Source organism: Nanorana parkeri, unplaced genomic scaffold (assembly GCF_000935625.1).
Source record: "Nanorana parkeri isolate BGI_ZX_2015 unplaced genomic scaffold, ASM93562v1 scaffold396, whole genome shotgun sequence".
Classification (NCBI taxonomy): Eukaryota; Metazoa; Chordata; class Amphibia; order Anura; family Dicroglossidae; genus Nanorana; species Nanorana parkeri.
Window position 1 is genome coordinate 572,831 of NW_017306664.1, and position 14,700 is coordinate 587,530.

The 14,700-nt window shown below is 37.7% G+C and overlaps 1 protein-coding gene across 1 annotated transcript in view; it reads right to left on the minus strand.

The window, feature by feature from the left end:
- LOC108789430 (neurexin-1) overlaps positions 1 to 14,700 on the minus strand; it is a 706,321-nt gene that overhangs the window by 19,703 nt on the left and 671,918 nt on the right. The window contains exon 14 of the mRNA XM_018559452.1: positions 14,501 to 14,672. Within this exon, the coding sequence (XP_018414954.1) occupies positions 14,501 to 14,672 (172 nt within the window). The remainder of the gene's footprint in view (positions 1 to 14,500; positions 14,673 to 14,700) is intronic.

Consider the following 14,700-nt stretch of genomic DNA (forward strand, 5'->3'; position numbering starts at 1 on the left):
CTGTCCAATTATATTTTACTCATATAATTCTGTTGTTGATTTATTTTGTTCCTGGCATCTTAAAGATACATGTTCTTACATCTTGTTGGTTATTGTTGGATTACAGTAAATAGATGTCATCCAGCACTGCACAAAACAAGGGCAATGCTGTACAGTGATGGAGCATAGAGGAGCTTTGTAATAATGAAAAAATAAACCCTGAGAAATGGGGTTAATTTACTAAAGGAGTAGAAAATGTTTACTTAGCTGAGAAAAAGTTCACTTTGCAAAGTAAGCTTAGCAAAACAAGTGACTTTATGTTCACATATATCTATAACATTAACCTAAAAAACAAATAGTGGGGTTTTTATGTTATAGGAAACATTCAGAAATGTTAATTGTGCCTTAGCAGTACCCTGAAAAAGTCTACCTTTTGTCTTGACTCGCTCCTGAAAAATAGCAGTGTACTTCTTGGTTTGTAATGGTGCCTAGGCATTTCTCTGCCTACAATCATATGGCTGCATATCTGCAGTATGAGATGATCTAGGACACTGCTGCCTCTGACTGCTAATCTCACTTTTTTTTCTGTTTTTTAATGTCACAACTGATATCCTTGTTGCAGAGGAATCAGTATTTGGGAACCTGTTGCGCAAGATCTATTTGGTTCTGCTCATTTATTCTGTAGCTCTGTTCTTCCTACACATTTCTTGCTGCTTATTGAATATTTCCCCCACCGGTCAGCATGGCACATGGCTTTGTTGGGCAAATAAAGTTAATTTTCAAAGAAATTGTCAAGAAAAACAATAGTGATGCAAATTTTGTTTGTGCAGTGAGATTATGTATGTGCAGTGCTAGGTAGTTTTTGGGTATACTTTAAATTCTTTGCTGTACAACACTGTTAAAATTGTATATATTCAAGAGGAATCTATGTAACTAGTTAATGTGTAGTGGAATTTGATGCAGACAGCTAGAAGTGTGTCTGAAAGTTGAAAAATGTTACACTCTATGCAGTTCCTATTTGTTTGCTTTTACATTTAGGTTAACTTGCCTTAATAGACCATAGAGCAGCTTTTACCTGACCTGTCTCTTTTGTATAGCTAGCATTTCAAGTGTATGCATCTGAATACATTAAATCTGTACTTTATATCTTCTGCTTCTGATCCTTTCCTCTATGCTCACCCAGCCCCTACTTGAGCAAAGAGCCAACCTTCTGCCACTACTCTTGTGATAGCTGCCTTAGGCTAATTATTCCCTCTACACTCCTTACCGAACTGAGTGAGACCTACTACTGCTTAAGAGATCTTTCACCCCACACAATCCTTTTACTTCCAGTTATACAAATTTGACTGGGGTTCTAATCCTTCATCCAAAACAAAAACAAAAAATGTTTTGACTACACATTGTACTTTAAATGTTAGGCAGAACATTTCCATTATAATGGACCTCAAATTATGGGGGTTATCAACATTCCCACCTACAGTATGCCCATTATTCTACTATGCAGGGCTGCTTATTACAGTAATATTTTTTCTTCTTTAAATTCTAACAGCTTAACCAGATCAGATATAAACATATGTAGATATGTAGAGAATGCTTATGCTTGTAATAAATAGAACACTAAACTTTGTATTGATAATAAACTTATGGGATGAAAAGGCATTCGTTGCAATGCTTTGTGGGAATTTTAAGCATTCAAGCATATCTTTTTCTTCCCATTATATCATCCTGATGCTTGTTATTCCACCAGGAATTTAGCTAGAATTTGAATCAGAAGCATTTAATTTTCTAAAAAGCTGAGGACAATAATTCCCTTTTGGGGTTTTCATATTCACTTTATAGGTTGCTAAGATTTCAAAGTCTTCGGTATTAGGAACGACCATTGAGGAATTGATAGCAAGCATGGATTGTGGCTTGGGACTGTAGTCAGTTAACAAGGCAAGCAATCTCCATTTCACAATGATAGATAGCTTTCACACAGTTTGTCACAAATAATGGCTGCATTACTGACAGGAACAATGGCATAATGGAAACATTGTGTCCAGCTCATAGTCCAAATTCCGATTAGTTTACCTCCCCATGGCTTTCAGTATTTATGAATTAATAAGGCCTCAGAAAACAACAAACAACAGCAAAAAACAATGATGCAATTTAAGGTTTTCTTTTATTCTTTTTTTTTTTTAAATTAAATTAAAAGACTACAGGTGGTTTCTATTATGTTATTTTATATTATGCCATGGGGAAAATTAATAAAAGGAAAGAGAAGTGTGCCATTTTGTGCAGTGAGTGACAAATCAGAATTCAGTGGTTATGTTGTTACCTTTCTTGTAAGAATTATACATTAAATATGGTACAGGCAGCACAAATACTTCTGCTTAATGGCATGGTGACTTTATGAAGGATTTGGCTAATCCTTCCATACCAAAGTTCACAAAGGATAATGATGAGTTCTGTATCCATATGCATGTCAAAGATCTAGATTAGTGGATTGGTATTTGTCTCCTCCCCAAAGATCCTCCCATTTGGCTCACTTGAAAAATTTTAGCAGCGCTCAGGAAAATAAAGTTTTTGTTATCTGCAGTTTAGAGGCATGTAGGGTCATGCAATGAAGTCTTCTAAAACTGAAAAGTACACCTTTTTTTGCAAGGTAAAGTTTCACTTTAAGGTATATCTAAAGTCCAAACCTTATTGGCTAAGGATGTAATGTGACAAGCTTAGAAACCCTATTACGTTTTTTATTGTTGTCTGTGCGCCCACTAGGGAGATTCACCCTTTCTATTTGTCCTTGTGACCACTGTCACTGGGACTGAAAATGAGAGAGCATCCAAAATTCAGAGTTCTCACCAAAACAGGAATAGAGGGGAAATCTCCCATTAGGGATACTTGCTTTCACCTCTTTGTCTAATGAAAGGAGGTGAAGGAAAATATATTGAATGGGACCCAAAAATCTGGGTTTTATCCATTGCCTACTCTCTCCAACTTATAAAAAGTTTTGTCTTTAGACATACTTTTAAATATTGGCTGCAACATGGCTTCCTATGCTGCATGTATGAGTCCAGTATGCAATAGCAGGATATGTTTGCTGGCTAAGATGAACTAAATGAACCTTGTAGTTAGGAACAACCTATATATAACTGACAAACAACCCTATGTCTAGTTAGATCCTAAAATGTTATGCATGGCTAGTTACACAGGAGAAACAAAGGGGAGATTGCTGCTTGGAATAGGTCTTGCGTAGAGAACACCACAGGTCCTGGTAATGATAAATAATGGTGTTTCTGAGAAAGAAAATCTGTTCTATGTCAGCAGCTCACTGCCAGCGGTAACTGTAAGCCAAGGGAACCTGAGGACATCTTTGCCAAGCCTGAAAGTGGCATTTCAGTGTGTGCATTCTTGCCTCAGAGATATTTTACTGTAAATCAGTAATCTACTTGGTGCTGCAGTGCTCTCACTTGCACATACTATCTTTGAATGCTTTTGGCAAGGTGCACAGATACTTTAAATAACAGAAACAGATGCTCAGGGAAATGACAGCAGATGGGTGCTTTAGGATTGCAAAACTATTTCAAGCCGTCCACATGAAAAGTCAGTGACATTGCCTGACCTTTAGCTACGGCTGGTACTAAAGTAAAAAAACAGAGATCTTCTGTCAAGATGCAGTATATTAGACTGTGATCAACGATGATAAATTCCTTTTACTCATATGTACATTATTTATAAACAAATTGTATAAAACAAAGAATTAAATCCCAACCCCTGGATCATATTTTTTGTAAATATGCCCCTGGAGGCTTAAAAAAAGCAGCTCTGGATGCCATACTCACTTCCAAGCTGCCCCCTCAGTACCTCTGGCCCCATCCCCTGAGCAAAGCACCGTACACTCAGAGTGTATTGATGCAGAGAGCAGTGCTGATGTTACCACATCAGGACCAATATCTGCATCATCCAGGACCGCCCACCACTAGGAGAAGACCTAAGATGAAGAGGGCCCAGTGTGTCACATGACCAGCCAGAAAGCATCAGAATTGGGTGAATAAATAAAAATGTTATGTCCATAGTCTGAAAGGTGTGTACTCGTACTCCAATACAATAATGCACAGCGCTAAAAACTAAACTAACTAGGTGAATATTAACTAAATATAACTAGGTGAGTACTCGCCCAAATGCTCAGGAAGCTGATTTGTAATTGATAATTCGGCTCCATGCTTTCTCATCACATGGTGACAAGAGTGCATGAAGACAGCTTCCCAGCTATTCGGGAAGTCAGGCAGCGAGTCATTACACGCCTCCTGACTTCCTGGCTAATCAGGAAGGCGGGCAGCGAGTCAGTAGACGTTGCCTGACTTCCTTAATTGGACTTGCGGTATCGGTATTCGGTACCGGCGACTACTGGAAAAGAATATCAGTACTTGATACCAAAAAAACGGCATTGGTGCATCCCTACTAGATACCCATTTACCATCAACAATCTCCTGAAAAAGTAAACGTTGCTCATGAAATGTGTGTTGAGAGTACTGCTACTGCCTTACCATTGAGTGATATAGTAACTATATATGTTATTGATTTCTTTTGCCATATATATGTGATTGATGCATTTATCAATGGTAGGGCCTTTGTGAAGTTTTTGTAAATAACTTTTGTACCAGTCTTAATGAAAGCTTTAATAATATTTTAATATGATTGGTCAATACAAATATTAATTTTATTTACAATGTAAGTGTAGTGTAGAATGTGATACATGTAACTTTAGATTGTAAGCTCCTTAAGGGCAGGGACTGATGTAAATGTGCACTATGTAAAGCACTGCAACAATTGACAGCGCTATATAAATATCTGTAATAAATAATAAATAAAAATATAAACTTTAAAGTCCCAAAGTCCCCAAACATGTTTGCTTGGTATTTTACTCACTCTACTGAAGCTTTTTTTCTTTTTTTAATTATATTGTTGATGTATATTGTGGCATGTCAGGAATTTATTCATGCAGATTACTGAAAGGTTATCTGGAAATTATACTGTTGTGAATGAAGTATGGGGGCTTCCATGGCTGGCCTCCTAAAGAAGATCCTAGTTGCCTGACTGTGTTGAACTAAACCCACCAATTTCACTGATTCCAAAAACAGTTTCAGTTAAAGCATGACTCAGTTGCCACTGTGCTTATATGAACTGAACTTTCAAGTCTTTAAAAGGTTAGTGTCATTGCTGATCACATGCGTAGCACCATGGCAAGTGCAGATCTAAATAGAGGCTAAGATGGTACTATCTTTTCCTGGAAATAGGAGGGTTTACTTCCACTTTAAGTACTTTTGAGTCACACACCAGAAACAAACATGCAAGTGATTGTCAGAATTGCCCATCTTCGTACTTGACCAAGGTCAAGGCTCAGAGTGCATTAACTCTATGGCATCAGCATGACTGTCAGGGAACTAGAATTAACAGAGGAGGAGGGTTTAGCAATGGCAGCCTCCATGATTCTCACATAACCGAGTGCCCTTTAAGCCATATAAGCAGTTATTACTTCTGTTAGAGGTTTTAATATTAGCCAGTCGTGTAATTCTGCCACTGAGCTGGCTAAAATCACAATAAGTATATTTTTTTCCTGATTAAAAAAACAACTACTTTTCTAGATACAAGCAATCTGCATCACTGGACAGACACTACTTGATGCAACTGATAAGGAGTAATGGTTTACAAGAAAACTGCTGATTGTACAGTACACTGTGACATCTAATAGAAGCAATTAAAATGACATACTGTAGGTTTTCCCATGATGTGTATTCATCAGAACAAATGGTGTGGAAGATGGTGCTGTATTCCTTAAATCACAAATATTCATCATCATTAAATGGAGGATGAAGGGAAATTCATGCAAATCTAGAGAAGCTGTTAACCTCGATGAAGCAGGGGGAGATTTTAACTGTTATCTAATCCTACAATAGAACTTCTCATTATGTCTCCATGAAAAACATTACAAATTATACAATAAACAAAGAAATAGGTGGAATGTTTCATGTTAAAGAACAATAGATGAAATGTAATTAGCAAGAAATGTGATCCACACTGACAATTAATAGTGACTGGAATGTATGATATAACTTCTACCTGTGACTAGTTGCTATCCATTAACTATTAACGTGTATGCAGCCATACCACATCTATATGATGGCAGTGTAATGTACTGGCTTCTTCTCTTTTATTACCCTCTATGCTATGATTATGAAGTAGACAAAATCTGAACTTCAGGCAGATATAAAAGACACAAATTAATGCTGCTTTGTAGTTTTTTTTAATGCATTACTAAATATTTAACTATTTTGCACCTAAGTGCTACAAGGGGTTGGAGGTCCCCATCGTCTGTTAAATAAGTAATACATATTGCTATAACTGCATTAATAGTACACACCCAACCTCTTTGTTTGAGTAGGTACACAGGTATAACCTCCTAATCTTTTATTATGTATATCTAAAGTTATTTTTTTTACATTTTTGATGGAGTAGGGAATGGGTAACACCCCTGTATTTCTACTATTTGTGTCCCAATCAAGTAATTTCAAATCATCATGTGAACATTGTCACCCTGGAACAGAAAGTGTGTTATTGGCAGGATCACCAGGTGAAAAAGAAGAAAACAACCTAAAAAAAGAGAACACATCAACACATCCAAGGATAGGTAAGCTGCAATATACAGTATTATATTTTTGTTCACTGGTTTAGATAGGATTTACCTTAAAAATATAAAAAACTTCCAATGTGAAAAATTGAGGCCAATTGTGCTTTTATTTGGGTCTTTATTCTGTTTTTTACATCTTAAGCCTAAGTTATTAGATAAAGCCTTCGATGGTGAAAAACATGACGATTCTTTTTTAACGTGCTGGGTCTGTACGCCAGTGCAGCTGAAGAACACAGGTACAAGTGTACAGGATTAAATGCTATTACACACTTACAGAATGTGTCATGGCTATACAATTTAAATTTGAAAGTTCTCATGGAGAATCAAAAACAATTTGTGGCAAGCCATACTGTGCTAATTCATGCAATGCCGTCAAATTAATCATTCAGGTTTGTGATATCTCAGAAGGCAGCAAGAACCTACATATAGCGTATGTGATTTAAAAACATGAATTATTTAGAATTTTGGTTTTAGACATAAGGGATTTGCTGGTGGTCTCAGATGTAGATTAATTTTGTACAAATGTTGGTAACCATGGATACTTAAAAATGTAGGAATCTACACGTAATGTGCTCTTAACTTGTGAATGTGTGGAAAGCTTTGTTTATCTAGTTTAGACTTTGCTAATGTTTAAAAGCTGAACTGAAGACAAAAAAAGAAAATTGCTTCGAGGTAGAGCTTTTTGACGGAGAAGACTTTGGATGTCTTTTCTGCTAGAAAACTCGTTTTTTCTACCTGCTAACATTTTTTTGTGTACACTGCCTGTAGCACATGCACAGTGTAAGGTACACTCTGGTTCCATTCTCAGAAGCTGTAAGATGCCGAGAAAGAAGCTGGGTGCTGGGACAATGTAACTCCAGCACGCATGTGCACAGTTACATTTACACACATTACTTGGTCCTTGTCCACTGCTATTACTTTTAGAAAATCCATCTTGCAAAATGCCGCGCAGCCATTGCAGGAGTGCATGCATGTGCAGGCATTGACAAATTTGTTGGTAACCTTTCACAAAAAAAAAGAACCAAGTTATTTTCTCTGAAATAACTTGAAACTAACCAAGGTAATAGACATCCATCATTGTGTATTCCATATTTAATAAAACTCATCCTCAAACAGAATATTTTAAACAATAAATCAGATGAAAATTGCATGGACAAATATGATGGGATGTTTAGCCTAATATTTTGCTGCACAATCTTTAGAGGCAATCATTGCAAACAAGTGATTTATATAGCTCTCAATGAGACTTCTGCACCTACCAACATGTAGTGAGGACCACTCTTCTTGGGCTCCAGCTCTCTAAAGTGTGTATTTTCCAGATTGCACATTTCAGCTCTTTCTATAGATGTTGGATAGGATTTAAATCAGGGCTTACAGAAGGCCAATTTCAGAATAGTCCAATATTTTGTTCTTAGCCATTCTTGAGTGCTTTTAGCTGTGTGTTTTGACCTTGGAGTTCTCCTTTTATCTTATGTGGCTTGTAGTTTTTACCTTTGACATGCTGGTCTAAAATGTTCTTTCTGATCTCCTGAAGCAACTCTCTCCTTCTCCTCTGGTCCATGTTCAGTGTGGTGAACATGATAATGCCAAACGCCAGAGTGACTACTTTTCTCTAAAAAGGCTGTCTGACTGATTACACAATTGAAGATGTGTGTGATGTCCATTACAGAAAACAGTCAGTTTGAAATATCACAATTATCCAAATGTTTAAAATCTTTTCTAATGGTACCAACAAATCTGTCCAGGCCCTTTTAGAATATCTTTCTAGAGCAAGCAATAACTGATCCCTTTTCACACTTTCTTTGCTTTACTATGGGGTCTATTCACTAAGCTGCCGTAGGTAGCCGAGTGAATGACCGACCTGAAGTGAGCCGAACACTGAAATCAGCCGTACAACAGCTTGCTTCGCATTGGCTTCGGGTCGGCCGAATATGCTCAGCATGTTCGGCTGACCCGAAGTGCAGAAGGAGTTTGATGTTGGATCGGCTGAGCCGAACCTCCGGCAGGCTACTCACTACTGTTCGGCCTATTCTTATATATGCCGAACAGCAGTGAGTGAATAGCTGAATGCCGCTGAGCGGCATTCGGCTCAGCTGTTCTGCTCGGTCCCTCTGAGGGACCGAGCAGAACAGAAAAATTGTTTAAAAAGTAAAGAAAAAGTAAATAGAAAACGATTGTGCGGAGCTAGCAATGACAGCTAGCTCTGCCCAACAGTTTTCTATTGTCCGGCGGTTCTGCTGCCGTAAAAAAAAAAGAAATAAAAAAAACTCTTCTGGGCGCTCTGGGAGCCTCCCGCTCCTGGCCGCCAAGGAGAGAAACACTGCTGTTTCTTTTTTTTTATTCTGACATGGAGCCGTGTCAGAATAGAAAAAAAAATTGCCCATTGGAATGCATTGCTAGATTCCAATTGGCTATTTCAATTTGCAATAGCCAATAGTAAACTAGCATTGTACCCGCCCTCTGCTGATGGACCTGGTGGAGAACTGCAGCAGAGGGCGGGTACAATGCTAGTTTACTATTGGCTATTGCAAATTGAAATAGCCAATAGGAATCTAGCAATGCATTCCAATGGGCAAAATTTGTTTTATTTTTTTCTATTCTGACACGGCTCGGTGTCAGAAAAAAAAAAGAAACAGCAGTGTTTCTCTCCTTGGCGGCCGGGAGCGGGAGACTCCCGGAGCGCCAGGGAGAGTTTGCTGTTTGGAGATCTCTCTGCAAATGGCCGGAGCCAGCCATAAGATCACGGCTCGCTCCGCCCAGCTGTCAGAAGCAGGCTGTTGGCTGGCCAATGGCCGGCCGCCCGGCCATCTTCGGCTTTCAGCGTGGCTCAGCCGAGCCAAGGCATATGCGTTCGGCTCGACTGAGCCGCTCGGCCACGTTCGGGAGCTGTACGGGCTATAGTGAATAGCCCGTACAGCACCCCTTCGGTTCTACTGAACCGAAGGGGTCCTGGGGCCGAAGCTAGCCGAAGGATCGGCCTAAGCTATGGCTAGATCCTTCGGCAGCTTCGTGAATAGACCCCTATGTGACGTACAAAAGGCTTGCAGGTATCTATGAGACAATTGCTTTTTTATTTAATTTGCAGGAGGAATGAGTATTGTTTCAATGGGCTGTAAAGGTACCAACAAATGTGTCCATGTCTGTAGACATAAAGCAGCTAAAAGAAGCTGGGGAAATCAGCAGATGCAACAAAGCATACATGAAAAGGTAAAAACAATACATTTTATCAGTTGATATTGCTCCTCACTTGTTTGCTCTCTAAATATCAAAGTGGCAAAACTAATTTCTACCCCACAGACAAGATGCCAGATTAAGAATTATCAGGACACTAATATGTTTGGTAATAAATTGTCAAATATCGACCCAAAAGTGAATGGAGGAGAAACATCAAAAAAAAATTGCAGCAGGATCCCAAACTGTTTCATGTGTCCCTCAGCCAGTGGACTATACTGGGTGCATAGTTTACACCTTCCCCCGTCTTGTCAGAGAAGAGAGAATGTTAATGCAGATACCAAGGACAACTTGGAAAGTCTCTAAGAGCAACAGAAAGCTTTATAGTTTCATGCTCTCTTTTTTCCTTAAGATATCCCTAAATGGTCTAATCCTCATGCTAGATATCTGGTAAGACTGAGATGTTCAAAGTTACCCATAGGCTTTAATTCTACAAAAAGATGCTGCACACAAAACTTAAAGCCAGACACCACATTTCCAAACAAGAGCAGCAACTGAGCCACAAATGTAGTTAGTGGAAGGCAAAAGTGGCAGTGGATCAGGTTTCAGCAAACACACAGGGCATTAGAATGAAAAAAAGTAACTATGGTATGCTTGCATAAGCGTGATATTTTAAATCAAACTGTATTATTTTATGTAGGTTTTGCTAGAATTGTTCAAGTCTTGTGTAATATACATATGAGCATGGCATGGTAAATATATTTTAACAAAAAAGAAAATATACCCTCAAAGTGATATAGTTTCTTTGCATTCTGTACCTCCCCCAAAGGTTTCATACAGTTACCTCTCAAATATTATGTGATGCCTTGTTGTGCCTTCTAACATGATTACACTTTGCCCTGCATGGCTTAACAGTTTTCATAGCTTCTTATGCATATCCAAAACTTTGGTCTTTTTCATATTCTGCTTTACTGCCTACATTAAACCTACTATTTGTTTTACAAACTTAAGTAAGTAAGGGAATAAAGGATTCTGAATGCACAGTAGCAGAATTATGTATATCTTGTCACAATAAAGCTTCATGGGATTGAATCTCCTATAAACACTGATAAGATAACTTCACCCACTGCCTTCTTACTGTGCAGAATGAATCCACATGTATGTCTGTTTTGCCAAATAATTTATTCTTAGGAGAGATGCAACCAAAAAGCATGTACGGATTTCTTTAGGAATATTGATAAAAGACTGTGTTAGGCCATATTAATATGGGAAACAGAAGCTCAGGCTGAAGAGGTTGAGTTGGAAGGATGACAGCCCAAGGCTGATAGACAGGAGGCTAGAAACATGGCTACAGCACTGCAGAAATGAGAAAACAAATGCTTATCACCCCCAAGGCATTACTGCACCCATGGTCCCTTAATGCTGAAACCGAACTGGTTGAGAACATCTATCGAAAAATCTGTGACACAGCTGCTACCACATTTTCTGTTTCTGAGTAGGGCAAATGCCACATCAAGCTTCTTAATGAACTTGACATAAAAATATGTAATGTGAGATAATTGCTGAGAAAGAAATTAAAATTAAACATATAGCAGGACACTTCGCTTCATGTGAATGACGCAGCAATACAAACATAACATAATGTATTAGAAACAACATAGCAAGTGAAATGTTCAGTGAAGGTCATGTAAAAATATAACGGATGAGAGGTTATATAATTTGAAACCAAAGGAAAAATGTTAAAGTGTATGTAAATTCTAACAATTAACTTTTCCTGTTTGTTCCTTTTGGTCTGTTAAATGTACCATTGAACTTGTTTTGGTATTTGTTTGATAAGGACAAAGAAATACCTGTTGATTCTGCCAGAAATCCAGTGCTGTCCTGTGTCCTGCACACTCTGCAATTTCAAACAATGTTATCAGCCCTGCCCAGGTTACCCCTTTCTGTCCTAGGGTGGCAATGCTACTCCTCCATAAATACAGTACAGTGAGTGAGTATTGTTACCCTAGGACAGAAAATGTGTTAGGGTAGCTATGTCAAAATAAAGGAAAAAAGCATGAAAAAAGGAAAGTAATGCAGCCACCACATGCAAGAACTGATAAGCTGTAATATATACAATTGTTGCTCCTGGGTTTAGATAAACTTCAACAGGCATTTTTAGAAAGCAGTGAATGTGATATTTGCTATATATTAACTGATTATGAATAATGTACTGTATATTAAAACACATTTTCCAGGTAGATTTACCTTCTGTAAATGTTTGGTGAATGTCACAACAAGTATTCCTGGGCACATCTCTAGCTATAACATATTCCACCAAGTTAGTCATGGATATTTTCAGAAAAGTTGAAATATAAGAAATATGTTTTTATTCTCAAACTTAAAAAATTAGTGGAATCTTTCTGAAACACTTACAGGGCTATTAACTAAAGGGTGAAGAGTTTGGAGAAGACAGGAGAAGTGAACGATCTAGGCCAAAATAGCTGATTTGGAAAAATTCTCCAATTCAGCTTACTTTTCAGTTCAGCTATGTTGTCCTAGATTGTTCACTTCTCCTGCCTTCTCCAAACTCCTCACCCTTTTGTGAATAACCCTGTCAGTACCCTTAGTCTAGCACACTGTTATGTCCTTTGTTGTTTGAATGGATAGTTCCTTTTTCTTTAAGACTAATTTTAACATATGTCCACCTAAAATTAGTATTGAGTCCTTGATGGTGAGTAATCTGTGAATGTGGTTTTGCATTTTAGAAGAACCCGAGTATTACATTGGCATGGATCCCCAATCAGATATCAGCTATTCTGCTATTTATTTTCAGCTTCGGTGGCTAACAATGGCATCTGCTGACTGACTGACTGATCTTAAGTTCATGAGAAAAACCAGCACATTTACTAGAGTGGAAAGTCATTTGGCTCTACCAAAACAACTGTGTTGGGTTCCTTTTTTGCCAGCTGAAGAACACCTTGACATATTGAGCCAGCAGCAGAAGACATGGATGATTAATTTAAATGAAGTGATACCTGTAAAAGTCAGTAAATACTACCCTTCCTGTACTGTCAAACTCCCCTCTAATGTTGAGAATTCTTTTGCCAATATTTGCACAGACACAGACACTTCCAAGAGTGTGTTGATCCTTTGGGTTCTCCTGGGTAGAGGTCAGAGGGAAAAACCAGTGAAGGCTGCAGGGAGTCCAGGAGATTGACACTTCCATAAGTGTTGGTGACAGTGTGGCCTTCATTACTTAAGATAAGTGAGGAGTTCGGCAGTGCAGACAGCAGGAAATGTAAGTATTTACTGAGTTCTGTTTTCTGGTTAAGCTCTTCGCCTGAGCAACATTGCGGTTTCAAATCTCTCCCTCCCCCATTTAAAATGAATTCATTATTTTGATGGTCATGTTAATAATACACAACATATAGCTAAAGCCTTTTTTAGATAGAGTAGGTTAAGGTAATTAATTTCCATGTATGTCCCATTGGGAATATTTTTTTACTTTAGTTCCCACCCCAGAAACATGAAAGGAAAATAAAGAGTGAGGAAACTCACTTTTAGACAGCTGTCACCAATGGAAACCTTTATCTTAACCTGTTCTGATGACAAGTTTAAAAGTTTGGATTTCCCATCACTTTGGATCAAAGAGAAAAATAAAAACCTGATAGAGGTTCTCATTGCTCTCTACTCTATTAAACAAAATGTTTTGACTTTAGAAATACTTTAATTTGCGGAATGCGTATGCAACAATGTACCTTACCGCCCTAACATGTTTATGATATAAACTCTTTGATTCTTCTTTAAACAAGGTTTTAGCATTTTTTTTTAACTAAAGTTACCCCCAGACATGAGATGACAGTCACCTGAAACAGACATTTTTAGCAAGGTAACATGACAATCTCATGTCAATAGAAACACCTAGACCCAATCCGTAGGCTGTTTTTTTTTTAGAAGAAACAACTAATTGGGCTGATCTGTTAGGTCCCCTAAAATAAGCTATTTCACCAGCAAATAGCAGTGATTTTAATATCCTGCCCCCTCCATTCATATTGCAAAAGACATTCAGCAAAAAATAATGTTCTTGTATGTTCAAGAATGTTTTGGACCCTCCTAGAGAATACTGGTGCCTTACGGCGATAAAATAGTGCATGCATGTCCAACTGATGTTGGATGGCAATGATTTCTTAAGGTATGCTGATGATGCTAATAATTTCAATAAGATATATGCAGATTCCTCTTAACAAAAACCCTGCTATAGCCAATACCTTTTTTGACATTCCTTGCAGTCCTCAGTTTGTTACTTCATATTCTTTTTCCCTGACTATAATGCAACATCAAATAAATGATTTCTCCATCATATACTGTCATGTACAAAAGTTTTTGGGAAAGCGAAAAAACATAAACTTTCTACGATAACTAAACATATAGTTAATAAAAATCACAAAACAGTTCTTTAGTTATCAAGATAAATACTTTTAATTTTGATACTGAAATCTTTTGTCAAATCCTTTCCATTTGTCAATGAATAAGCTGACTGTACAAAACCTTAGCTAAACTCTAACAAGTCATACTTTTTTTTACATTGTTTAATTGTACCTACTGCAATAAATGACACATCACTGTATGTTTCTGCACCTCAGCCCTATAATTTACCATTGAAGAAAATAAATGACTTTATTTTTAAGAAAACATTCTTACCTGCTGGGAAACGCTCTATTGTTGGTAAGTTGTCGACTTGTAAGGTGGCATTACCCCCACTTCTCGTGAAACGTACCACGTGATACTTTCCATCATTAATAATTGCATTAACTTCTTCAATTGAGATGTCATCTGTTCCCACATTAAATTTGACTCCAATTTTTCCTTGGTGCTGGAAACAAAGAAAAAATAGCGCTAAT